This window comes from Channa argus, chromosome 22 (genome assembly GCF_033026475.1).
Source record: "Channa argus isolate prfri chromosome 22, Channa argus male v1.0, whole genome shotgun sequence".
NCBI lineage: Eukaryota > Metazoa > Chordata > Actinopteri > Anabantiformes > Channidae > Channa > Channa argus.
The window spans coordinates 13,331,780-13,357,405 of record NC_090218.1 but is presented as its reverse complement, the minus strand read 5'-3'; the positions used below and the strand labels follow the sequence as shown (position 1 = coordinate 13,357,405).

At 40.0% G+C, this 25,626-nt stretch overlaps 1 protein-coding gene across 14 annotated transcripts in view; it reads right to left on the bottom strand.

The window, feature by feature from the left end:
• Positions 1-25,626, bottom strand: part of LOC137108252 (glutamate receptor 1-like) — a 74,141-nt gene that overhangs the window by 26,617 nt on the left and 21,898 nt on the right. For 12 of the 14 annotated variants that reach the window (XR_010912165.1, XR_010912164.1, XR_010912166.1 and 9 more), the window contains exons 3-10: positions 18,785-19,024; positions 6,958-7,142; positions 3,648-3,701; positions 3,369-3,527; positions 2,751-2,918; positions 2,254-2,358; positions 1,255-1,365; positions 208-414 (exon numbers count right to left, since the gene is read on the bottom strand). Coding sequence is in view for 9 of the 14 variants with exons in the window: in XM_067492621.1 (XP_067348722.1) it covers positions 208-414; positions 1,255-1,365; positions 2,254-2,358; positions 2,751-2,918; positions 3,369-3,527; positions 3,648-3,701; positions 6,958-7,142; positions 18,785-19,024 (1,229 nt within the window). In the remaining 5 variants the exon portion in view is untranslated. The remainder of the gene's footprint in view (positions 1-207; positions 415-1,254; positions 1,366-2,253; positions 2,359-2,750; positions 2,919-3,368; positions 3,528-3,647; positions 3,702-6,957; positions 7,143-18,784; positions 19,025-25,626) is intronic. The other 2 variants (XM_067492625.1, XM_067492626.1) reach the window with 2 other exon arrangements.

Genomic DNA, 25,626 nt, shown 5'->3' with positions numbered 1-25,626 from the left:
ATACAAATATCCAAGGCTGCAGAGAAAGTTATTTACATAAAGATTCCAACGAAAATGTAGGAATTTCTGTCAGTAAGGGCCCTGATGCAGAGGTTGTCAGGAAAACGCCAAGAGACTCTACTGCTTGTGTACACTTCTTCACTTCTTTTATGTTGTGAGCTTTCTCATGTCCCCCCTCTGTTGTTGAGGTCTAGACACTGGACTTACCCCATACACCAACTCTCCTACCATGCCATTCCACATCTTGGTGTCAGAATTCATGGCGCCGTACTTGCCATCGCGCACCAGCTCGAGGCGGTAAGTGAAGCCCACATGTTTGGCTATCTCTGAGGCCAGTTCGGCACAGTATCCTTCGTACCTGTCATTTCCTACAAACTGCTCGTGATTCTTCTTCAGCATCATGTAGGGAGCTTCCTGTGTGAATGTTACAAGATAACACATTTAGCAATGTGCTTTATACCAGTAATTTTTATATAGTAGGGCAAGATTATTGGAAAACCATTTGCAGCATGAAATGCATGTTTTTCTTTCTCTTGTATGTTTTAGCTCCAATATATTAAGTGTTAAAAATCTCTCCTCTCACAGAATCTGCAGGTCTGTTTGAATGGCAAATTCTAACAAGTCCTAACCAGTTAAGGACACCTTCAGTACATTTTAGGAGTGATTTCCCAAGGTATGAATGTTTATAACTTGCTCTGACTTCTACTTCTGAAAGTAGGAATGCAATTTTGGCACTGACAATTTCCCACTTAGAAGTGATTTCCAGCTCTGAGACTCTTGATAAACGTGGGTGCTGTGCCTCATTTCCTCATCAGTTTTCTTGCTGTTTAAACCTGCCAGTTTTACGCTTCCGGGCTGTTCCCAGTTACCTGCTCCTTGTACCTGCTGTCAGCCTGGTCCTCATCATTTCACTGCACCAGTCTGCCTGTGCTTTGTACAACACACGTGACAGAAGGGAGTTGGTGGAAAGTAAGCTGTAAAACAGCTATTACCTTAATGTGTCACATGCATTTAATTATCATGTCATACCTTAGGCAGTTTTTCTTGTGGCTTTGAAATGTTTGAGGCTAAACCGGATCCGATTTGAGAAGGGATTATCATTAGTCACTGGTGAAGCCCTGAGGAGTGGATGGTCAAACTGGACCGTGACCATCCTTCAAAGACTTTTCTCTGTGTTTTTCTCACTTAATTCAAATTTTAAGCTCTCAGTCTTAATCTTAAAATCTTGAAATAAACTGGTGTGTTGTGTCTTACCAGTATGGTAGTAACGATGTAGGTTCTGTTCTGCAGACCGTAGAACTCCTCCAATATCGGCCTGTAGACGGCTGTGTTCACGTAGCCTTTCTTCTCATTCCAGTAGCCAATCTGGACATACAGCAGCCTGTTAGACTACAAGTCTACACTTAGCCTCTGTCATCCTTCATTTCCTTCCTGTCATGTTACCATGCTTAGTGTTTTTATTATTTTGCTTTCATTGTTGCTTTATCTACCTCTGTCAGTTTATTATTTAGTCTCTTTATGGCACAGAAGAACAACAGAAATACATTTTTTATAATGAAGAAGAAGAATATGAAAATATGTGCATTTAGAGCTCTAACAGCAGTTGCCGCTCATTTGTCTCAGTTGAAATCCACAAAGGCTCTGCCGCTTATTCTCAAACAGGATTTTCTGGCTCCAGAATAGCGAAATCTCTCCCGAATATTTCTTCTCCTAAATTATTGTCTTTTATGGTTAGTTCAGCTCTTTTGCAGCGCAGCTCATTTTCACGTTGTTAGGTAAAGTCAGGTAATTAGAAAACTTCATTAATGTTTAGTAAAAACTGTTCCTTTTTGCTCCACAACAGCTGATGACAGACTGAACCTGACTTACTTGTAAATGATGAAACTAAACTAAACTTCACATTCACATTTAGTTATGAAAGTGAGTTAGTAATGTGCTCTCAAACCCCCAACCCTATTTCACACCTGCACCTTTGTGTGAATCCTCAAAAACTCCAAAGTAAGCACAACGTTTTACCTGAACCTTATCGCTGTGTACTGTAATGCTGTGAAGCTGCGAGTCTGCAGGTTTTTATACCAACCTGCACTGCAGCAGCTGATTTGACTGATTATCACAACTTTAATCAGACGAGAGAGAGTTAATTATTGAAATGAGCTGATGTAGTCGAAACCTGCTGACTCCTGACTTCGTACAGTGTGACTTCAAACCTCAAACCAAGCCCCAGTAAGTAAACAAAAGAACAAACAGCAGCACCTTCCTGGGTCCAGTGTGGCTTAGCTCCATCACAGTCAGAGTGTAGTTGGTGCGATGTCCTCGCTCATCAAATTGGACGTGACCCGTCAGACCCTCCAGACGCACCTGCAAACACACACGTATACACACCATTTTTAAGCTGCAGCAGTGTGGATCTGTGTCAGTATTAACCTTTAAATCCATTCATCAGGTCTGCAGTCATCCAGGACAGGTGTTGTGTATTCATTGCATTCATTAAGTGAGTATTTCTCCAACCATTTTACAATTTCACGCAATCATTTCTAGTCATTTTGTGTCTCATAAGTCTGGTGAACCTAGATATGATGGGGCCTTTTACTGTTCATGCACTGGGACCCATATTTTTATAATCCATATATGATTATATTCTACTTTAAAAAAATGGAGAAACTTGTAAAGATAATCCTAATCTGACTCACCAGACCTGACACAGATCCTGGGTCACTTAAGACCTGGGGTATGTAGGAATGTTTGTGTACCTGTTGCAGGGCCCTCTGTATGTCAATGCCCTGTCCCCACGGAGCTGGGGGGTTGGCCAAACACTCTCCTGCATTGCCACGGCGAGATATATCGATCCGTTGCCGCCGAAGGTTCTGAAAAGCCGTCGCCATGACGCTGACGCCGTCGTAGGTCAGAGCCCCTGTGTACTGAGTGTTTGAGAGGAGATTGACAGTGAGGCTAATATATAAAGGATCCCAGGGATTTTCATCACATCAAACCCTGGTTTTGATACTGGCTGGATATAGATACTTCCAGCCAGGATTTACAGTTTGTAATTAAACTCTGGTAGTCAGGGGCAGAGTCTGACAGAAAACAATGCAGCATCACATCACATCAGCATCTAAAGAGACAATTGTGAAGACATATTTTAGAAAATGTTTAACATGAGGCAGCTGACCATTTAGAAATGCCACAGTTAGCTGTGTCCTTGAAAAACAGCAAAAATGAAAACATAGGGAGAGAGAATAACATTTATAGAAATAAAAAGCAGAAGACAAAATGATGATGTTGTCCTTTAGAATGTTTGGACTCACATAAGCCTCCAGGTAATGAAGAATTTATTTTAAGTCAATGCCATGAGGTGTGGGTGTGTTTACCCTGAGCTTCCTGCGAGCTAGTTTGAGGTCTTTGCTGTCAAAGTCCAGCCAGTCCTGGTGGATTCTCTGCACAGCTGGATCGGACCAATTTACGAGCTGGAAGCCAGTCACATTCGGCGCTAGCTTCTGAAACTCTGTGATATTCAAGTCCATGAAGCCCTGAGCCACACACGCACGCGCACACACACACAGACACACACACACGCACTGGTTTCACTGTATGAACTCCTCGTGAACTTACTGTTTTCACAGTTCCTTCTAGTACACAGACAGACTCACCAGACTGGTCAGAATGTAGTGGTAGTTCTTCAAGTTTCTCCTCTGAGTAGCAATCTGAGTGAGAGAGTCAGAATAAATGCAATGCTAATTACATTTTTCTGATGTTTCTAATGATGATAGAAAGCATCCATTACACATTCATCACACTCATCAGTGTGTGTTTGTGTACAAGTGTGTGTCCTCTCAAATAGCTGCTAATTGGAAGACTTGGTTCCTCTTTGAGGATTTAATTGCTCAACTTAACCATTAGAAAGACACAGAAAGAGGGAGGAAGAGGTTCAGAGAATGAGTGAGGGTCTGCTCTCACTGGTTAGATTCATGACATGACAGGAAAGGAAGAGAGGAGAAAGAAGAGGAAGGAAGACCGAAAAAAGGAGAAAATAGAGGAGGAAAGTGGGGAGATGTTACAAAGAGGAAGAAAAGAAAGGAGGTGGAGAACCAGCTGTAGGGAGGAGGAGAAGAAGGCAGCAGGTGTTGGCTCCTTTCTCCCTCTCAGGTCCAGCTCTTAATGAGCATCAGTCAGTTAACATTTACTAACACAGCTTGTCTGCAGTGCTTACTGCTGCTCAGTGCTGGAGAAGGAAGGGAGCTGTTGAAACAGTCCTCCCTCCATCTCCTCCTCCTCCTTCCGTCCTCATGATTCCAAGTAGATGTTTTTTAATCAATTGGAGTTTAAGTTTTAACACATTAAATTTGTCTTAATTGGGCTTTAGTTTTATCCTGATCATTGTGATGTCACCAATCAGTCTAACCACCTGAATAATCAACCTATCGTCACCAAACACATCCATACGCTCACATCTAACCAGACTAGATCAAGAACATGAAGTTAAACTAGAGTCAGGCTGCCAGGCCACATGAAACTAAATTGAAGGCAAATTTAACTGAAGCCCGAAGCTTCATTTAACAGATCCAAAACACCACCTGATACTTCAGCTTCTGTTAGCCAGCTGGAGTTCAGCAGGAAGAGGAGTTTCCCAAATGATGGCTGGCTTTTGGCCAGAGTTCACACTGAGCAGCTTTTGGCTTTCTAAAAAAAAAAAAATACACATTTCCTTTCTCCGCTCTCTGCTTCTGCTCCCCTCTCTCCCTGTGGTTATAATGTAACCCATAATATTCCAAAATATCCCCATCACTGCAAAAATATCTTTCTGAACCATATCGTCTTTGTACGCAATCACTCTCTCTGTTCTCTCTCCTACCAGTCAATTACCACTGAAGCTGAAATCAAAGCGTTTTATTAAAATCAAACACAGCTGCAGCTGAAGAGCAGTGATATTCAGGGTCTGAAGACTGAGAGCACAGAGTGTAACAAACAAGAACAAACATGACCAAAATATGTCACAGTTGGCCTGTTTTTTAGGGTGTTGGTCCACAGTGGTGGACAATGAAGTGACAGTATTTTCACAGGTAAAAGAACTAATACCAAGTAATCCATTCCAAGTATGTCATGTTATTAATGTTGATGTCGATAATATTATTTCCGATACATTAAAGTCTAATAAGCTGGTAACTGCTATAGAATATATAACAGAATATATACTGTAAGAATTGTTTTATCTCATTTAAATAAAGCAGCAACCGTTGATTATTTTCATTACAGACAGATCTGCTGATTATTTCTCAGGTAATCTAATGACTAACTGTTTAGTTTGTAAAACCAGAAAGCAGTGGTAAAAAAGGCTGTCACAGTTAGAACCAACAACTGATGTGTTCTCAATGGTTTTTGGACACTAGCAGAGGTCTACAGCACAGGCGACTGACAGAGAGACAATTAAGACATAAAGAGATTTTAGATTTTAGATATTTCTGAGTCATGTTACAGTGTCAGTCTTGACTCTACCAGGCTCTGGCATAGTTTTAAGGAGTGTCTGTTTGTTCACATTGTTTACTTAAACTGACTTTACCTCTAAAAGGCTCTTAACAGCTGGCAGACAACAGCAGCTTCCCGCAGAGAGCTCAGAGGAAGAAGAGCAGGACTGTTACTGAGCCAAGCTGAGCTGGGATAAACAGTGCCAAGGCTAAAATCAAAAAATGCTTCTCATTACTCTGGTGAGTTTCATCTGCAACCTGGAGTCCTAATGGTTTTGTTGGCAGCATGATCAGGTTTAGTGATACTTCATTCTCAGATTAATTTTCCACCAGGTTAAACACTTCATCATTACATTTCATTCAAGAGATTTAATTCTTGCTGTGTGTTTGTCTGGTTATTAGAGTCTGTATTGCCTTAATGTCCTGCATATTCAGTTCAAATCTTTTCCTTTTTTTGTACACACCCACTCTTCACTTTGTTTCCTTTCTTTGTTTATTCTGTTTTTATTGACTTTATACTGTACACTCTTTTCATAGCAGTGTATAAACCTTTTAGCCTTTTTATGCTGCTTCAGTACAAAATAAGAGTCTGAAGTCTTTAATAATAAAACAAAAATGTCTCTAGAGAGAAATGCTAATGTTTGGTTGAGTTGAGTTGACAATTTCTTCTAGTTTCTTGCACCACAAAATCTAAAAGAACAAATATCCAGGATGTGCCCAGACTGGTCCAGCACTGGCACTGGTATGATATTCATAAGCTTCCCAAATCCTATATAAGTGGTCCCCAACCATACCAGTGGGGTCACCAGTATGTGTAACACACATCAGAGCAAACATTGCAAACATTACAGACATTAATAGTGAAGATGTACAGATATAGAGAGTGAATATGATAAAATTCAGCTTCTCTGAAGGGTGTCAGTGTGTACAGAAGTTTACTCAGAAAACAATAGGCTCAGGTGTTGTGTTGTTGGCAATGTCAGCTACTGATAGTTTACACGTAACATCGGTATAAGGACAGGGATTCATGCAGTATATGCAGGTGCTGCAAAAGTGCAGCTCTGACAGTTTTGTAACCGTAAACGTGTAATTTGCTGATGTGTGATCTAAAAATGTGTGCTTAGAACAGATTATAACACAGAACAGAATAAAAACAGGTCTGTACTGGAATCAATAGTGACTGAAAAATGAACAGTAGCATTACTTTAGCTTAGTTAAACTGCAACATTTAGAGTAACCACAAGCGAAAACAAAAGGGTTAACATCACTTTGAGTCACACACTTTAGGCAGATTTGCTGTTTTCAGATGTTTATCTGTATACTGTATAACACCTTCAGAGTTCAGTGGTGTAGTTAGGATGACAAATCATTATATTTTTGCACTAAAAATGTTGTACTGGGCACAGCTAAAGATGAGACACAACTGTGATCATTTGCCTTTTGTTTCTTATTATGTCTGACAAGGATTAACCTATTAACCGATCGGTGGTTGTTTTACCAGGTTTAGGATGGAGTTGAGTCGGTCCAGCTCACAGTCAATGATGATCTGATAGTCCTTCTTGTAGTCCATGTCTGACAGCAGCTTGATGAAGGCTGATTCTGTCAGCGTGTCGAGGTTAACGGAGGTGACCTGCCAGCTCCGCTCCGCTGCTGTGTCCAGAATCCTCTGCAGCACTGACAGACCTGGAAGAAGAACATAAAACATGCTCAACATGCTTCCTCATTTGTGATCTTGATGTTAATATATTCAGATGGACACAGCATTGTGCTGTGTCCTATCGTTCTTTTCTAAAGTGACTGTTAACTGTGGTGACACCAAGTTAGGTTGTATTGTTCTAAAATGCTGTAGACAGGATCTTCTGGCAGACAGCTAGGTACATCCTTGCACATCTGTACTGTGTCCTTTGCTTGGGACTGATAAGACGACAAAGATAACAAAGTTCAGTTTTATTCATAGATACCTGGGACTTTTTGATACCAATCCTATTTTTTCAAAAACAAAGTTGAAGAAATACAACTTTTGCTTCACTGGTAACATTTTCCAGCTCCGCCTGAAGGATCCCAAGATGTTTCAAGGGTAGATGAGATATATAATCTCCTCAGTGTGTTCTGGGTGTACCCCAGATGAATGAGAACCATTTGTGTACCATTAATGTAGACAAGTGCTATATAAGTGCAGACCAAGTCTTGCTTAAGAGTCTGTTTACTCTGAGCTCCCTCCACATGTCTGAACCCTATCCCTAAGTGCAGCCACCCTTTAAAAGAAACTAATTTCGCCTGCTTGCATACATGACCTTATTCTTTTGGTCACACTGTAAATTCATAACCATAGACCAAGCTTGTAATAAGCCAAAAACATTTGGTCGGTCAATCAGATACTACTGATGATTCAGGCAGCTATGGTGTCACCGGCATTTTCTTTTTGCTTCAGTCTAAGGGATTACTCTTCAAAGTGACTTTCCTCTACACTGTCGGTCTTGTTGCTCATACATGGCAGGCACGTAAATACCACTGAGATATTTTTCTTATGAAATACTAAAGAGTGGATTTCATGAGGCAGCTTCTCAAACTGAATGTCAGGCCATTTTTTTCCAGAGGAATCAAATTCTTGTGATGTTTGCTGTCAGCCTGAGGCTGGACTTGGCCTGGTCAAAATTTCAAAAAACTGCTTCACACTCAGAAACCACAGAGTTGTGACAGTTTTGGTTAAGTCATTTAAATAAAAAAATAATATATATTAATGATTATGACTTTTCTAAGCAGCTGTACTCTTACCTTTCACACACTCTCGTTCTGTGGGCTGTAATACATTATTTAAGCACAGAAACCTGACCTCGTAAAGTCCAGTAGACTATCAGCAGAAATATGATACTCGAGACTGCGATCAAACATTAAAGACCTGATTCGGGTAAAAATAGCCCACAGCCATGCTGAGGTTTCACTGCAATCGACTGTAAACGGTTACATCTACTGTCTAACATTGACAATGATAATGAGGTTCAGCAACAATCAAGCTCACAATTTGGTTTTAGACTGCTGACAAATGGAAAGCAGAGGCTGATGGAATTGTCATTAGTTTTAAGGGTAGCTATGTAAATTCTCTGGGAGCCATGTAGAACACATTCAACTTTGACTTGCTGGAGGATACAGTCACCAAAGACACCAAAATGTCAACATGTTGCTCTCTATCTGCTGAATGTGAAAATAAGCAATTGTTTACCAAGACAGTAGGTTTTAGTTCTTTCACGCCCTGACAGATTAATTATAGTTTGAGTTAGAGAAGAAAAATACTTACTTAAGGTTAGAGAAAGACTAAGGTTGCGATGGAAAAAAGGGCAAATATTAATTTCTGACATGATTTGATGAACACTGTGTTTCTAGAGCCTAACAGGCAGTTTTTGCTCCATGTTGCAAAACCCTATGAGTCAACACACACACACACACACACACACACACACCACAGAGTAATCACCTCAGCATTTTACAGCTTGTGCACACACAGAGGCACAACCGTGTTTAAAAGACAAGTCAGCAAAATTCACACAGACTTCAAAGACAAGCAAGACATATGCAGGAATAGACACTTCAAAGATTCAGTCTGACAAACACACACACACACACACACACACACACACACAGAGAGAACATGCATTCAGCCCCATCATAACCATAACCATCACAACTAACTGCCTACCCTGACACTAAACCTAACATCAATCTAACCTGAACCCTAAAACCAACTTTGAACCCAAAACAGCTCTTTGAAGGTGTGAGGACTGGACTGACGTATCCTCATTCCCAGGATTTACAACTCAAGCTGTGTGCTCGTGTGTCATCCCCTTGTTCAGATTTGGCCTCTTTAAATATGGCAGGGCCTCCCAGCTTCACACCTGATTCCCATCACCTGACTCTAATTTCCCCTCCAAATAAATTTATAATCACGGAGATCCATGTACTTTTGCTACACACAATTATAAGGATAAGATAATTTTTTTACAACACTTTTTATATATTTGTTTAAATGGCTTATGGGCAGACATACAGAACATTATTTTATAAACTATCCAGCCCTATTGTATATACAGTTTTTATAGAATAGAATATGGCCAAAATTGTACACATACACAAATAATTCCAAAACAAAATCGACTTTTTTTCAAATAATATAAAATTTATTAAACAAAATTTGGGGAAAATGTACTGCAGTCATAAAAAAGGTAATACATCCACAGATGTGAGTAAATCCCTGCAGCAGGTTCAACATCTGGTGAAAGTGTGAGTAGGTGGGGTGAGGATGTTGGAGCAGCACATGAAAATGTAATGGTTCTTAAAAAGATATGTTACACTATCACATATGGTTGTAAAGTTGACCTGCCCATATATATTTGGCTGTGTAGTTTCTACATCTGGTGCAGAGCAGACCGAGTAAAAACTATGAACACTTTGCTACAGTGTGACAAAGATGGTGCAATAAACTCTGATAGGTAGGTGCTCATTATCATCCATACACAGACAGTGTTTACAGCTGATGCAGAGGCTCCACTCTACACAGCAACAAAAAGTCAAGTGTGGTAATGATAACATAGAACCTTCTATTAGAGACCAAGCCGAGCACCCACACTGACAGAGAGACTGTCAGTCACTGATGCTGAGAGAGCAGGAGAGAGGGAGAACAATAAAGCCAGATGAGGAGGTGTATGAGCAAGAGAGGGGGATGAAGAAAAAAATATATAAGAGAGAGGAGTTTTATAAATATAGACACTAATCTGCTCTATGTTCTGCATCTAATTTCCATAAACATCCCGCATGCATGTCATTTACTATTAAGGAGGAGGAGAGGAGAGGAGGAGAGGAGAAGAGAGGCCACAACAAGTAAAAACTAGACATAAGGAAAGAGGAAGTAAAGGCCAAAAAAGATAGAAGGGAGGAAAATAAACAACAGAAAGAAGGTATGTGAGAAAAGGATTCAAGAGATAAAAAATAAAAGGGGGGGGGGGGGTCTAGAAGTCACAAAAAAAAGAAAGTAATGGGGAGGAGAGAAAAAGCATGAAGAGAACAGCATAAATCCCAGTTGTGTTTCTGTGTGTTTCCATGATTCTCAGTGTTGTGTTTCCTCATCTGTTTTCATCCCCCGAATCACAAGATCAGCCTACATCTATGCTCAGATGATCATTACACACCATCTGTCTGTTACTGGGCCAACACCACACAGGTTTATGACCGTGTCTAACTCAGACTAGCTGATGGACTGAAATTAAATTTCAAATATTATTTTCCATACAGCTGTACAATTTAAAAAATTGCAAGATACTGTTTAATATGCATCAAACATCGCTACCAGAGTTAAACCTGGAACACTGTGGCCAGCATCTTATGTTTTTTTTTTTTTGGTCACTGATAAGATCATTTTCCATCTATCATTCCATTATCTTAATCACGTGCTGGTGCATAGTGAAGCAAAAAAAGTCACCACCTGGATTTTCTTAAACTTCATCAGGTTGGATGGGGAGCGTCATTGCACAGCCATTATCAGATGTTCAATCGGGTATAAGTCTGGGCTCTGGCTGGGCCACTCAAGGACATTCCCAGAGTTGGCCAATAGGCAGTACTTTGTTAACTTGGCTGTGTTTTAAGGATTGTTGTCCTGTTGAAAGTTGAACCGTTGTCCCAGTCTGAGGTCCAGAGGGCTCTGGAACAGGTTTTCATCAAGGATGACTTTGTACGTTGCTGCATTCATCTTTCCCTCAATCCTGACTTATTTCACATTGTTATTATGAGGTATGCATTTCAAATCTTTAGGAAAATAATAAATTTAATCAATTTTGAAATAAGACTGTAACATAACAAAATGTGGAAAAAGTTAAGCGATTTGAATACTTTCTGGATGCACTGTATCTATCTAATAAACGTAAAGTTAAACTTATATCCAGCTAGCTTTACTTCAGATTGCAGCTCAGACTCTACCCCTAGGATGCTCAGACAGCTGTCTATTTGCTACACATTGTCATGTTTACTGAGTTGTTAGCATTGACCTACAAGCACCACAGCTTCAGTAAGCTGCATGTACAGCTGCAGACGTTAAGGTCCAACACTGTTCACATTTCCAAAACGTGTGCACACGAGCTAATGTTATTGCTTGCAATCACAATACATAAGTACTAAGTTAGTAGCTAGCAAACAGCTGTTCTAATGTTACCCTCCCTACCTGCACTGTGTTTATACGAGCAGCATTTTAAGGCATAGGTGTAAATGTGAATGTTACAATGCTGGACTGTCATGGAAGGAGGACGGTTAGGACTAAGTGTTAGCGCCAAGGGGAACAATGGGCCTTACTGTTTTTTGTGTTTATTTTTTGCTTCTAATAAATTTCAAATCTTTTTCCAGCTTTAGACACATTGACAAAGAAGTTAGGTCAAACTAAGTCACCAAAGAAAAATTAAAACCATCAAGACAAATACAAAAACGTCGAAGTGTTGATGACACTTTTGGTTAAAAAGTCTCCACTTTTTGTTTGCTGAGGAAAGGATGAAAAAAGACAAACTCTCTCTGTCTCTCTGACCATCTCACTCCTGACAGAGCTTGTAATGGGTGTGCTGGTGCGTGAATATGTGAATAAAAGTGTGTATGTGTGCAAGCGTGCATGTTGGTTTGTTGGTAAGACATTAGACTAGCGATGCGGCAGCAGCTATGTCAACCACACATACAAAATCAGTTTCATGTTCAATTACACATGGTCTCTGTTCATGCGAGTTGATGCTTCCCTCTCCCTCATATATTTTCTTAGCAGCTGCCGTCTGTTTGTCCCCTAGTCCTTTGTGGGGGTTTTTAAATCAATGAAAGCGTTGACCGAGCACTGTGCTGTCCAGTTTGACCATGTCGTCTATCACTGGAGAGTAACGCCCAGTACAAGGGGACTTTAATAGCAGGCAAAAAAAAAATAAGAAGAAGAAGGATAAACATGCTGCACAGGGCAGTGAAGAACATGTAAAAGCTTTCTCAGTCCTCTGGACAGCTCAGTCAAAGAGCAGAAGGAAGCAGGAAAAAAAAAGAACAATGAGTAAGGGGGCAAAAGGAGGAGGTAGAGAGACGATATTAAGTCCACTTATTGTCACAGTTGCCAATTTAATTGTATTTCTGGCCACATCTGAGATGATTAAGCGATTTGATTTTCAATGAGCCCTTTACGCAGTTAGAGAAAGAAAACATAAAACAACTTTAAGTGAGGCTGCAAGGATCATTAATCTACAGAAAACTAAACAGTTCAATGGAATAAAAATGCAGAAAATGGAAGTTGTGTTGTTAAAACAGAGTTCGAGCACAAAACAATCTTCTAGGTGCTTCAGAGTTGACTGAGATTTTAGATTTAGCTGGGAGTGTCAGTCAGTATGAGAAGAAAAGAGCTGACCATGGAGGTGAAGGAGATAATAATAATATGAGCCTTTTATAATGAGGCTCATAAAAGTTTAAAAGCAAAGATCTCTGGTAAGCTAAAATCAACAGTAACCTTACTGTTGCATTCAAACTAGAAAATTTCAGTAAAACATCACTGCACAGGTAAAGAATGCTCTCCAGGATACAACATACAAACCTGTGGTAAATCCCAGGGTAGCTGGCATTTTGTGAAAACAAATGGAAATCAGTTGAGTTGCTCTAATTATTCAGCCTGCTCATATTGTGCAATAGGAAGCTTTTCTTCACCAAATAAACCTTTTCTTATTTATTTTGTTTACATTGTCATAACCTCATCATCATGGGAGAGTGAAGTATGGTAAAGTCCACACCCTTTGTGCAAACTCTTTCACTTGACAGCCTAAGCAGCATGATTCAACAGATAAGACAAGTCTATCGACAAGTCAGTAATTAGTTTATGTCTGTCATGACGGAGAGGACAGGACACAAAACTACTTTTGACAGGTGAGATTAGCATGTACGTTCCACACTTGTGTAACAGAAAGAGAACGAGGACCAGGGACTGTGAATGTTCTATTTTCAATACAAGCTGTTTATTGCTACTTCTAACCCAGGATATAGATGTGGCTTTCTGACCGAAGTAGCTTAGCGAGCCAAAACTAAAACCTTCATTCAAATCCACTTTATCTGGTAACTGGGGAATGGTGTTTATATGCACCTAAGAACCCTGGTTACGGGAAATCGATGTATAACCGCAGCAGAAGAGTAACCTGATTTCTCCTCCTCCTCAGACTCATTTTGGAATCCTGGAGCACAGACTTTTAACTGTATAGTGGCAGAAAACACTGCTCTCTGTCTTTTCTGTGCGTGTGTGTGTGTGTGTGTGTGTGTGTGTGCGCGCATAGTAAGAGCGCAGAGGAAGAAAAAGGGGAGACATGCAGCTTATCCAGCTGATTTGAAAAAATCTGCAGGGGAAAGTGAGTTATTTAGATTTCTAGGAGGCTCTTTGTCTTACTTGAATTTTCTGTCAGACTTTACTCAGACTTTGCTTTTTAGAATGAGGCAGCGTCACCTCATTAATTGTCTGTACTATCATTCATTCTTTCACTCAGCTCTGTGTTAATGCCTGCAGCTTTTTGTAACGTACATGCACAGATGGAGAAACAGAATTAGAAACCTGGATACTCGTAGACATTTTCTGACAGAAATCAGGTTTCCCAAAGCCCCTACACCAATTTTAGAAACCAGCTTTTCTGCTTACATGACACTTTCCCGAGAAAGGCGACCGTAACCTGATTACTCAAGTCCATGTAGTGTAATGAAGTTTCAGGAACTTGAGACGGGGTGGTGGTGGGGGGGGGATTGGGTAAAGATAAGATCTCTCTCCTCTAGTGCATTAGCATAACAAGCATGGTCTGAAAACACACATGCTTTGTATAAACAGCAACTAAACAAAAGAGAAGAGGGCAAACTCAACAGGAAATCAAGCCACATCTTACTGCCTTTACCCAAAATTAAGAGATCACAAAAGAAGCATAAAGCAAAGGTGAAGCATAAGACGAAGACGAAGCAGAAAAAAAAGAACAAAAATTCTCGTGTCCGCAGGTCTGTAAGTGGATTGCATTCTAGATATTTAAAATCAAGAACAATGAGGAACAAGAAGAAAGAGAAGGTGGTGATAGACTGAAATACCACACTGTACTTCACTTTAAGTACTGTATATTTCCAGCAGTCAGTCACTGAGCAGAGGACAGCATTTACTGCAGGGAAGTATCCATGGAAACAAGACTGAGGGATAATTATGGGATGAGTCAGGGTCGATAACTTCTTTATCTGTGTCTGCTGAATAAAGGTCAAATCAGGCTTTAAGTTCATTATGTAACAAATGGCCGTTCTTGAATTGCACCTTGTGGGATGAATAAAGTATACGAATTAAATTGTTAATCTTATATGCATCTGTATCTGAAATATCCTCTCTCACACACACACGTGAAAAGGCTTTAGAGAGCCCATCGCAGTGAGTCATATACCAGCAACCAGGCAGATAATAAGCACTTCACACTGCTTTCTGAGAAGGAAGGACTGAGAGAAGAGCAAAGACGGGAGGAGCCACTACACACTCAGCTGTACATCATTAAACCAAGGCAGTTGCATACAACAAGATTTAGAGGGTGTTTGTGATATTTATCCTTCATTCATTGATATAAAGGATTAAAAAAAATTATAAAAACAACAGTTGGACAAAACACAACACAATTCAACCACACCACAAACCTCAGGCTCGAACGTTGAATCAAGACAAAAATCATTATCATTCTAAGACTGAATATATTCAGGTGTGATGTTTTACTCATCTGGTGCAGTCAGTGCATCTGTGAGACACATGCTGGGGACATTGATGGAACAACAAGCCATCTGTCACCAAAGACATTAAAGTAATCCTGAAAGAGAAGAAGGCAGCGTTCAGTTCAGGTGACAGGGAAGCAGTGAGGGAGGTCCAGAGCAGTTTGGAGTGGCATGAAAAGCATCACTGGACATAAGACCAGCAGCCAGAGGACAGAGGGGACTGTGGATAGAGCTAATGATTTTAACAGCTTTTTTATTAGATTTGATGTGCCTCATATCCACCCCCCTTAAAGCTTCACCACAGGTACCAAAATCTCGCCCCGGCATGACTCAGACATCACTCCTGTGGCATCCTTCAGCACAACTTCAACCTGAGCCTGCAGCTGGAGAGATGGTGCCTGTGGGATGGAATATATAATGCCTGGTGCCAGTAACGAAGTGGCCCGGCCCAGTGTCCCCAGTGACTACAGACCTGGGGACACTGGACACTAACCTCCGCCATCATGAAAGTGTTGGAGAGAGTGGTCCTGGACTTCCTCCAGCCGCTGGTGAAACCATCTCAGGGGCCCCTCCAGTTTGCTTATCAGCCTCAGCTGGGGATGAAGGACGCTCTCATGTACCTGCTACACTGCATCTACACAATCCAGCCTGTCCTGCTAGGGGAGAAATTAAAGAACATGCTCCTTAACGACCCCATGGTCGCCTGGATTTTGGACGGCCTCACTGACCGACCCCATTATGTCCGTCATACTGGGGTATATACTGGGGTACAACACCAGTAAAACAAAGGAACTGGTGGTGGACTTCAGGAAGTCTGGGACTCCTGTCAATCCTCTCTCCATACTGGTAGAGGGAGTGGAAGTACTTTCAAAGTACAAGTGCACAGTTTACTACTCTAGCTGAGTTTTTTCTTAGGTATTGATCAGTAGTTTGTACTTCGTGGAAGTTTTTTCCTTTTGTACTTCTCACGTGATGAGCAGCTGTAACAAGGCAACACAAAATTCCCATAGGTTTAATAAAGTTTTTTGAATCTTGAATTTACATGCACTTAAGTAAAAAGGTTACAGTTGCCTTTCTTGAGAAAGATTTCCTAACTCTCATGTAAACAGGAAACCTGCTGTCTGTAATCAGGCTAGCAGCATTTTTTTCCCCACATAACACAGATTTCACCACGAGGTATATGCTTGACCAGGTTTCTAATCCTCTCTCACACACACACACACAGACACACACACACACACACACACACACACACACAAAGCAAGAAAAAGCTTAGGAAACATTGGTTTCTGCCACTATACAGTGAAAATCTGTGAGCCATGCTTCCAAAATAAATCAGAGATGAGGGAGAAATCTGATTACTCTCCTGCTGCATGATTACACATATTTCCATTAACCTGGTTTCTGCATGTGCATGTACACTAATTCCCAGATTACCTGAGAAACCTATTGTCTCAGAGTAACCTAGTTTCTTAAGTGCAAGTAAAGGCAGTCAATGTGCAAGTGATTAATCATTGACTGACCATGGAGCAATACTGCTCTACTCTACAGAAGAATACCATTATTTATCTAGGATTTGACTGCACAGGGGTAGCTCACTTTTCCATGACGACGCCAGATAAATCTGAAGAGTGTTGGGAGAAAACGAGGACAAAGTTGCGATACCACACGACTTGCGAACTATACTATATGTACATCTGTTTTTTAAGAGGTCACAAGTGAGAGCATTTAGAAATCATTCATTTAATCTAAAAATAGTTGTATTTTATAAGCTTTTTAAAGCATAATAAATACCTTTACACAAGACTATGTCTGACTCCAAAATATACTTTTTTGTGAATTTTAAAGGTTGATTCTTGTTTTTTTAGCCCATTAATATATAGCAGAAACATCGTCTTACCTCTTGGCCTTAGGAAGCTGCATAGCCTCCAACAATCTAATATAGGCTCGGCAGATGTTGAGGACAGACAGACTCCACCACTGGGGCAGACAGTTACGCACTATTACACCAGAGCGATTTCCACCCTTGGTTCCTGGGCCGATGTGAAAGGCAACGAGATAAACACCAGAACCGGCTAAGAGGCGGGGAAACGACAGAGCTAACTGTGCTATATGCTAATTCTCCAAGTTTGTTTTTTTACTCGAAGAGCTAGAGGTGACAGTTGATGCAGAGGAAGATCTGGGCAAACTACTCAAACTCGATTCAGCAGATACACTGTTCAAGCTGGGGGATGGGATTATGTTGGTACAAACTTAGGACTGGGGGACTATTGTTGACCTGTTTTATTATGGCAGTGGAGGAAGCAAAATTATCTTTATCTTTCTGAATATAATATATAGAACATGTATTAAACTGTAATATAGCTGCACAATATTGGAAAAGCTTGATATTGTAATTTTCTTTCCCCACCACATATTCTGATATTGTCTTTCTCCTCTACTCTTTCCTCCACCTTTCATTCAGTCTTAAACATAAAACGGCACAGTTTTACAGTTTTTAAAAATATGACAGTGGATCAAGCAGCATTTAAAGAGTGCGGTGTGGACACAGATTAAGAGCTGTAGTTGTAGCTGTAGCTGTAATCCAACTATAAAGCAACAGTGTGACAAACTGAACGATTAAAACTGCAAAATTTATTAGGGCTCACAAGTGATTATTTTTATTTGAGGTCACCATTTTGGATTTCGACATATCTATCCTATCAAATGACTCTCTGGTCCATCACAGAAGTCCCCGTTGTGTCAACAGTCTGCTAGTATTAGCTGCTAACATTAGCAGACTGGAAGTATGGATGCATTTGTTTTAATTCCTGCAAAGCATGATAGGCTGGTCAATTAATAGTTCTCCCATGGTAGGATGCAGTGGTCCAAAAGTGGAGGTGAAATGCTCCAAAAATGAGTGCTCCTGGAATTTGTTGAGGAGAAAGTACAGGCTGACTTCTCCTGGAGATTAGTCATGGAAAGTGAGAAGTTTTCTTTTCCTATAAAGCAGCAAAAACACTGCACGTCTAGCAATGTGACTGTTGCAATGACGATATACCGAGCAGCATCTGTTTGGTAATAAAGCAACTGTTGCACAGTTGTTTGCACCACCAGAGGCTCAAAGGCCCTTAAATGTCCTTTTTCAAAGGCTTTTTAATGTGAAATCATTAGACCAATACAGAAACTGTGCAATACAGTGATGACTATGGAGGCGAGTGTCATATATTTCTGCTGTGGTACTGAGGACTGTGCTCTGTAGAATTATATACAAACCAAATTCATCATGTCAGCCTTATACTGTAGGTAATTAAATCCCTGATGGTTTTACCCAGCCTGAATGAGCACATTTCAAGTACATTTCCTTTGTACTATTTATCATTTGATAAGGTAAGACACTACAAAGTCTTGCTAACACTCACTGTTGTTATAAGACAGGACCATGAAGACAAACACATCTTAGCACAACCCTGAGATCCACATGTTTGTTTTACGGTGCTCTACATCAATTTCACACCCTCCCAGCATTGCCAATGAACAGAACAGAAATGTAAATAATTTTTCCTGTATCGTGCATCGTGCCTTCTCACCTGAGTCGGAGCTGTACATGTAGACGAACCTGGTCCAGAAAAAGTGCTCCAACAGGGCCATGAGGGGCTCCTGAAGTTGGGGGCGTAGCTGGAGGAGGAACTGGTTGTTGGTCTGAACAGGAAAGGACGGCGTGACGAAGCAGACATGCAGAGAGCCGCAGAAAGACATCAGCATGTTGACCGTTCGCCGGTCATACAGGCCCATGATGGCGTACACTCCCTTAGAAAACTGGGAGCAGACTGAAACAGAGAAAGAAACTGAGCTTTATTTTAAAGTGGGTCACTGTTTCATCACTTCTCAGCATTTTAAATGAAAGGAACTAGCTGATACAAGGTTTGACAGTAATCATCACATTGGTGAGAGCTGTGGACAGAGATATGCTCATATTTAACTGAAATATGAGGCATATTTGTGCGACCGATCAGTTTCCTCAGAAGCTGTGGGATTATATGTTTCTTTCTGTTTGTCTCCCTAACAGATGCTTTTCCATAAATGTCAAACGTGTTCATGTCCTGGTCTCTCCGCTGAGTTGTCTCTGTTGTTGCTCTGCTGCATGTTTCTTTTAACCCACTGTGAGGAGCAGGCACTGAATGATGATGATGCAATATCTGGAGAGAAGTGATGTTAAAAAATAAAAACACATGAATTCTGATCTGAGCCACAGATGATATGAAGCAGATCCCACATATGGAAATGGACCAGAACTGATACTAATTTGGTTTGGTTCCGTTGCATACTTTAGGGAAGAAATCTGAGTTATTAGAGGGAAAAATTGGATTTGGAGCCAATTTAGCTGTGACTTAAACAGTCTTTTTTGTCAACCAATTAGTAACAACAAGTGAATACAATAAAAGTCCCCTTCATGACAAGGGTCATAAATACTTAGTAAAGCACACTTTTACAGTTAGAACCTGCAGGAAATGTTAGGCCAGACACAGCAGTGTTCATGAGGAATATCAGCCCATTCCTCATAGGAAAACCTCCAGATAATTTCTATTGTTTTGTTTTGTGCTGTAACCGCCTTCTTCAAATTCCACCAGAGATTTTTTATGGGGGTCAAGTCTGGTGACTGTGACAGCCACTCTAAAATCTTTTTCTGTAACTAAGCCTTGGTGGTCTCCACATCATTTGTCTTGTTGTGGGCTTGCTCCAGTTTCTGAGATGCCCAAAATTTCAAACAAACCAAAAATAAAATAAAGTTCACATATTATTCATATATTGTTTTCTGCCACACTGGGCTTCAGTCTGATTAAATATAACCAAACATGACATACTCTGTATTTAACAGTGGTGTCTCGTTCATGTTGTCACATTTACTGCTTGATTTTGTTTTGCATTTTAATAAACACTTTTTTATCTGTTTCCCAGCCATGTTTGGGGTTTCTAAATGTAATGTAATTTCTCATCAACACTTATCAATGTATCTGCTTTTGTCTGTTTTTTTAATCTGCATGCAACACAGAACAGCAAATTCCCCATCTGGTAATAAGCTAACAGATGATCAAGTGTTAACATCTTATCTTCATGGTTAGACAGAAATCATTTCTGCTCTACAGCTGATAAAGTGGAGTTTCCAGTTTCACACTTGGTAAATCCACATACACACAATGGCTATAATCTAATTGCTCTTCATGCAGAGCTGTTTCACAGTCAGGGATTAAGTCTTAAGACAAAATAATACTCACTGCAGAGGCACTACAAGTAATTCTGTAAATCACCATTTTAGTGTATTATTTTTCCTTTGGGCACAGCAGATTTAGACTGTATGAAAACAAGTCAAGACTATCTGTGTCATCACCCACGAAATCCTTATCTGGACAAAAAGTTGTTCTGCCTAAGTAAAGCTGAGTAAGAGGCATCCAGGTAAAAACACCTGGCAGTTAAACACAGCTCAAAACACAGCACTCACCAACTTCACTATCTTTTAATTTGTGTCCTTCATTGTCTCAAGGAGCTTTTCAATAAGAAGATTGTCTATGTGAAAGTGAGCCTCTTGATAGTTGTATAAGTGTTGTCTTTCTGGGCTCATTAATTTTTTGTATTCATATATCTTTTTTCTGCCGTTTTCCGACTGTTTATGGTACTTATGTGTCTCTAGTGCTTTTTGTTATTGGGTTCAAATTGGAGTCGTTTATGTGACCATGTCTCTTTTTGGTCATTTACATCAAATGGTCATTTTGTGTCTATGTTTTATGCTTTCTCTCTGGAAATTCATCCCGAGTCTCTTAATGTTAGCTGTGTTATTTGTTTACTATAAGTCTAGTGGGTTTAGATAGCGTTGGTACCCAAAAGAACTGCCATGTTTCAAGTACCCCTAACAAAAACTGAAATTTAACTACAAGACACAGTTGCAGACTAAGTGTGTTTTCAAATGCACCATCATCTTCTCCATCTTCACGTTAAGGTGCAAATTTGCCCTCTACAGCCACCTATGGTCTGCAAGGGTGCAAAGAGTACCCAATAAAATGTCAATAAACAGGAACGGGAACATAAATGAATAAATATTTTTGTCAACTAAACATTAGACCTTTTTCTTTTAATCATTCTTGGAATCGAGACTGAGAATTGATAAATAGGGAACTGATAAGCAGAATCAGAATCAATAAAATTCAAACAATCACAGACCCTAGTGTAAGTATAAATCCCTCAGGGCATTTTGTGGTTTCTCTGTCAGATATCTACCATGGATCATATTTTTTGCCATGGAGCTAAAAGACATGAGCTCACTTGGTATAGACTGTCAGATGGATTTTGATTTCTACAGATTTATTAGCCATTATAAACTCTTTTGCAAAAGGGACCCGAAGACAAAATACATAAATACAGTACATTTATAAATGTATTCACCCATACAATGACACCTTCTGTTAGACTCATATCAGCAAAGAAAAAGTATTCAACACAACATTTTTAATTGTTCTTCCAAATACAGATGCTCTTGTATGTCTTCTGGAAGTTTTATAAATGATGTGACCTGCTTTATATTTTAAAATCTTTATATTTATAGTCCATCGGTTTGCTTTTGCCTTTCTGTAGTCAAAACAATAATAATAATTAAGTTGATTTTAAGTGGATTTCTTTTAAATCCATCATATGAAGCAAAAAATAAATAAATAAACAAAATAATGTTTGTCTAAAAGGTTAAAGGCCAGGTTAAAACTACTTTATGGGGACCAGGGATGTGCTTGGTACTGTAAATCTCATTGATTGAATGAGATTCTTCTTGACATTTTGGTCTGGTTGTGACACTGCAGTGAAGTTCCTGAGGGCCCTTTTTGTCTGAAGATGTTTTGGCATTTTGTCTTTATTATACAGGTCACTGCAGAGACAGAGGGGAAGTGTTGCTACATGTATTAGGGCATCAATCCATGCCAACCAGGGGATTTGGCATCAAAGTATAATTAGCATCTTAATCACTAGGCCACCAGGATCTTCTGAGGTGCTCAAAGTTAAATTGTTGCTTTTTGAAAGACAAATGTACTTAGTTATTGCAGGGTTCAACAAGTTAAACTCATCCCTTTTCAATACTACATAAAATGGAGTATAACATCTGTTTTACAGTCGCATTTGCAGTGACAGTGACAATGTGGACTATTCAGTTTTCCCTAGTGAAATAATTACTTAAATGAATCAAGGCAGGTACATGGCAGAATGGACAGATGTATTAAAAAAAAAACTTAAAATGAATTAGGTTTTTACTGATTGAGACAATGAGCTTCTGAGCAGCAGTAGGTTTTGAATTTGCTGACAGAAACTCCACAAAAACCCTACAGCTCCCTGCAGCTCAGTCCACTGCAACAATCACTCTCTTAGTTTGGAGGCAAAGAATATCTCAGGACAACTGCATTTGGAAGTTACTTCATATAGGAAGCAAGAAAAACATTTAACATCCTAATAAATAAAATTTTAAGACTTTTTAACCCACGGCCTTATGTAAAACAGGAAGCAGCTGTTATCAGAGATTATGCTCTAAAAATTTCCTATCCACTACCTGCTCAGCAGCTAACAGCAGACAGAAAGATATGCAATGATGTAAAAAAGTTAGTACCCCCGTTTTCCCCCTTGATAAATACATTTAAAAAAATATTTCTGAAGAAGAAACATATGCAACAGCTAATTGTGCATTAAATATTATGTTGATTACGATGTTTCTGTTTTTGACATTTCGAAATAAGCCGGCACTAATTTTTGCAGGACTGTAGTGCAGCATTAAGTGGCTAAAGAGCAGATATTTCCCTCAGTAAATGGTAAAGACCAAAAAACAAAAAGTCAAAGTGACGGAGGACTGGACTTAGATTAATTAGGTGGACACAAAAACGACTCTAAAAGCATCACCTTTAAAAATAATGTTAAATAAATAACAGTTCTAATATCAGTAAATCCACATGTGATAGGTCACATATGTGCTGACAGATGTCCTCATCTTTGCTCAGTCTGTGTGTCCTTGTTGTAGCCTCAGGTCTGTTTGGCCAGTGCTAACACGCTAACAACAAGCCTGGTCCCTGTGAGCACACTAGCACTAGAATAACTATTCCCTCTGGGGCCACACTTTCATGCCAACAATAGAAGTGTGCCCTCAAGTGGTTGCTATCATGCTAATGAGGTATGTGTCTCTTTGCATTAACTCCCCTGTCCCACTGGGACAACAGGCTGCTCCTTCATCAGAGGGGTCAAGCAGCAGAGAGGTGACAGATGCTCTAAGCCTTGAGACCACTATAGTTATTTGTGATTAGGTCAACAGTGTCACCACAATGAGGGTCCACATATACGAACCAATACAAACACATGACTGATCCTTTTGTCAATAATTTCCAGCAAAACATGTATCAGAGTGCTAATAAAGACCATTTAAATGTAATAATAATGAATAAATGATGTAGCAGCCAAGCCACAAAATCACAAACAGAGAGAGAGAAGCCAGTTCGTTTACCTGTGACTTGTTGTAATGGGCTGCAACAAACAATTCTTATCATGGTCAATTTATCTTCTCAATTAACAGATTGCTAAAAAAAAACAATCAGGAAATGTTGAAAGTAAATGGTACAAATTTTAGGAATTTTTAGGAACACATTTCAAAGGCTGTAATTACAGAACATTGCAATCCTTCCATCCATCCATCATCACCTAAACCACTTATTCTGTAAATTGCCTGGGGTTGCTGGAGCCAATACCAGCTGTCACTGGACAAAACACAGGGCAAACTGTGGACAGGTCACCAGTCCATCTCAGAGCTGACATATAGAGACAAACTACCATCTTTAAACAACCAGTTAACCTAACCGCATGTGCTTGTACTGTAGGAGGAAAGCAGAGGAAAGCCAGGCAGCCATGACCAGCTGCTACCAACTCAGAACCTCGTGTCTCTGAGGTGACTTCACAGTTGGGACAAGCCTCTAAAAGTACGGAGGACGTTTCTCAGCCTAATCATTTATCAGCCTTACTTACTTACTTTCTGCATTAGCATTGGATTGGTGTTAGAGCTAGAGAAATTTCAAACTTAACAACTTCTGAATGAGCTACGTCATGATTACACAGTTAGCTTATGACAAATATATTAGTGCTTAAAAAAATGTCAAATTTTCCTTGTGTAAAGATGACTTGGTTTTATTTACATGTCAAACTCTGAACTGCAATATAAGCAAAGCTAACTGGCTGCTGGCATTTAGAGTTGCAAAAATTAGATGATTAATCAACGAGTTCACTGAAAGAGAAATCCATTACAAACCATCTCAGTCATTTCACAATAAAAGACAACATTTAATAAGTAGTAAGTTTGCCAAATGCGAACTAATGATCCACTGTGGTGACCCTGAACTTACGGGATAAGTCGAAAAGACAAAATGATTAAAAATAAATGAGTAAGTACTAAAAGTAGGAACTACAGCTCAGTTATCAAGACACAATTACACTTCCTGTCATCATCCCCACTCTTTACTACAGTAGTTAATACCAATGAGGACAAATGCTAAATAAGGACACTAATCCTAACATCACAAGGACTGAGTTGTGATGTACCCACTGAGGGTCCTCCAGTCAGACATCGCTCTCCTCGTCACCTGAGGCTTTTAGACAGAGCTTTATTTAAACACAGCCCAGAGACGAAGACAAGTGCCACTGGGTCCACAGCTGAGACCTCATCTACCCACAGAGCTGTTCATCCTCCTGACACATCCGTCCATCTATCCAGTCTGCAGATCTGTCTGTATGTGATGAATAACGATCACACCGATGTTGGAAAGAGAAAGGGAGAGAGGGAGAAAAAGGAGGGTTGTTCAGCTGAAGGGTGTTGGTGGGTAATTGTGAAGACATTTTAACCAGAGGCTTTCACTGTCGTCATCGTCCACCGCCTCCATTCACAGTCAGACACAGCTCGACTCTTTACGCTCCTCTGCTGGAATCACAGGATGGCCTGGAGACACACATCAGACGATCAGGTCACTGTTTCACTCTGTCGCTCTGTGTTCTCGTCACTTAGTCGACACTTTTTGCTGTGGTTTTCCCAGAAAGCCAATGAGTCAGATCAGAAACACACCGAGCTGCGACTCCAGAACCAAAACCCTCGCTAGTGACATTTATATTTCCTATTTGTTTTAATGTGATGTGACACGCACTTAGTGGAGTGGGAGATTCAGATTGAAGACAATGACATAACAAGCAGACCAAAATTGAAAGGTCAAAGGTTGCAGACTGTAGATGATACAGTGAACTTTATCAAGCCTCCAGTGCCTTTAAATGCTTTTTGTCAAGTAAATTCTTGTACTGTATTTATAACTTTCTTCTGGGGAATCCCACAGTTAAGACATAACCATATGTAAAGTCTCTAAATCCCATACTAAGCCTA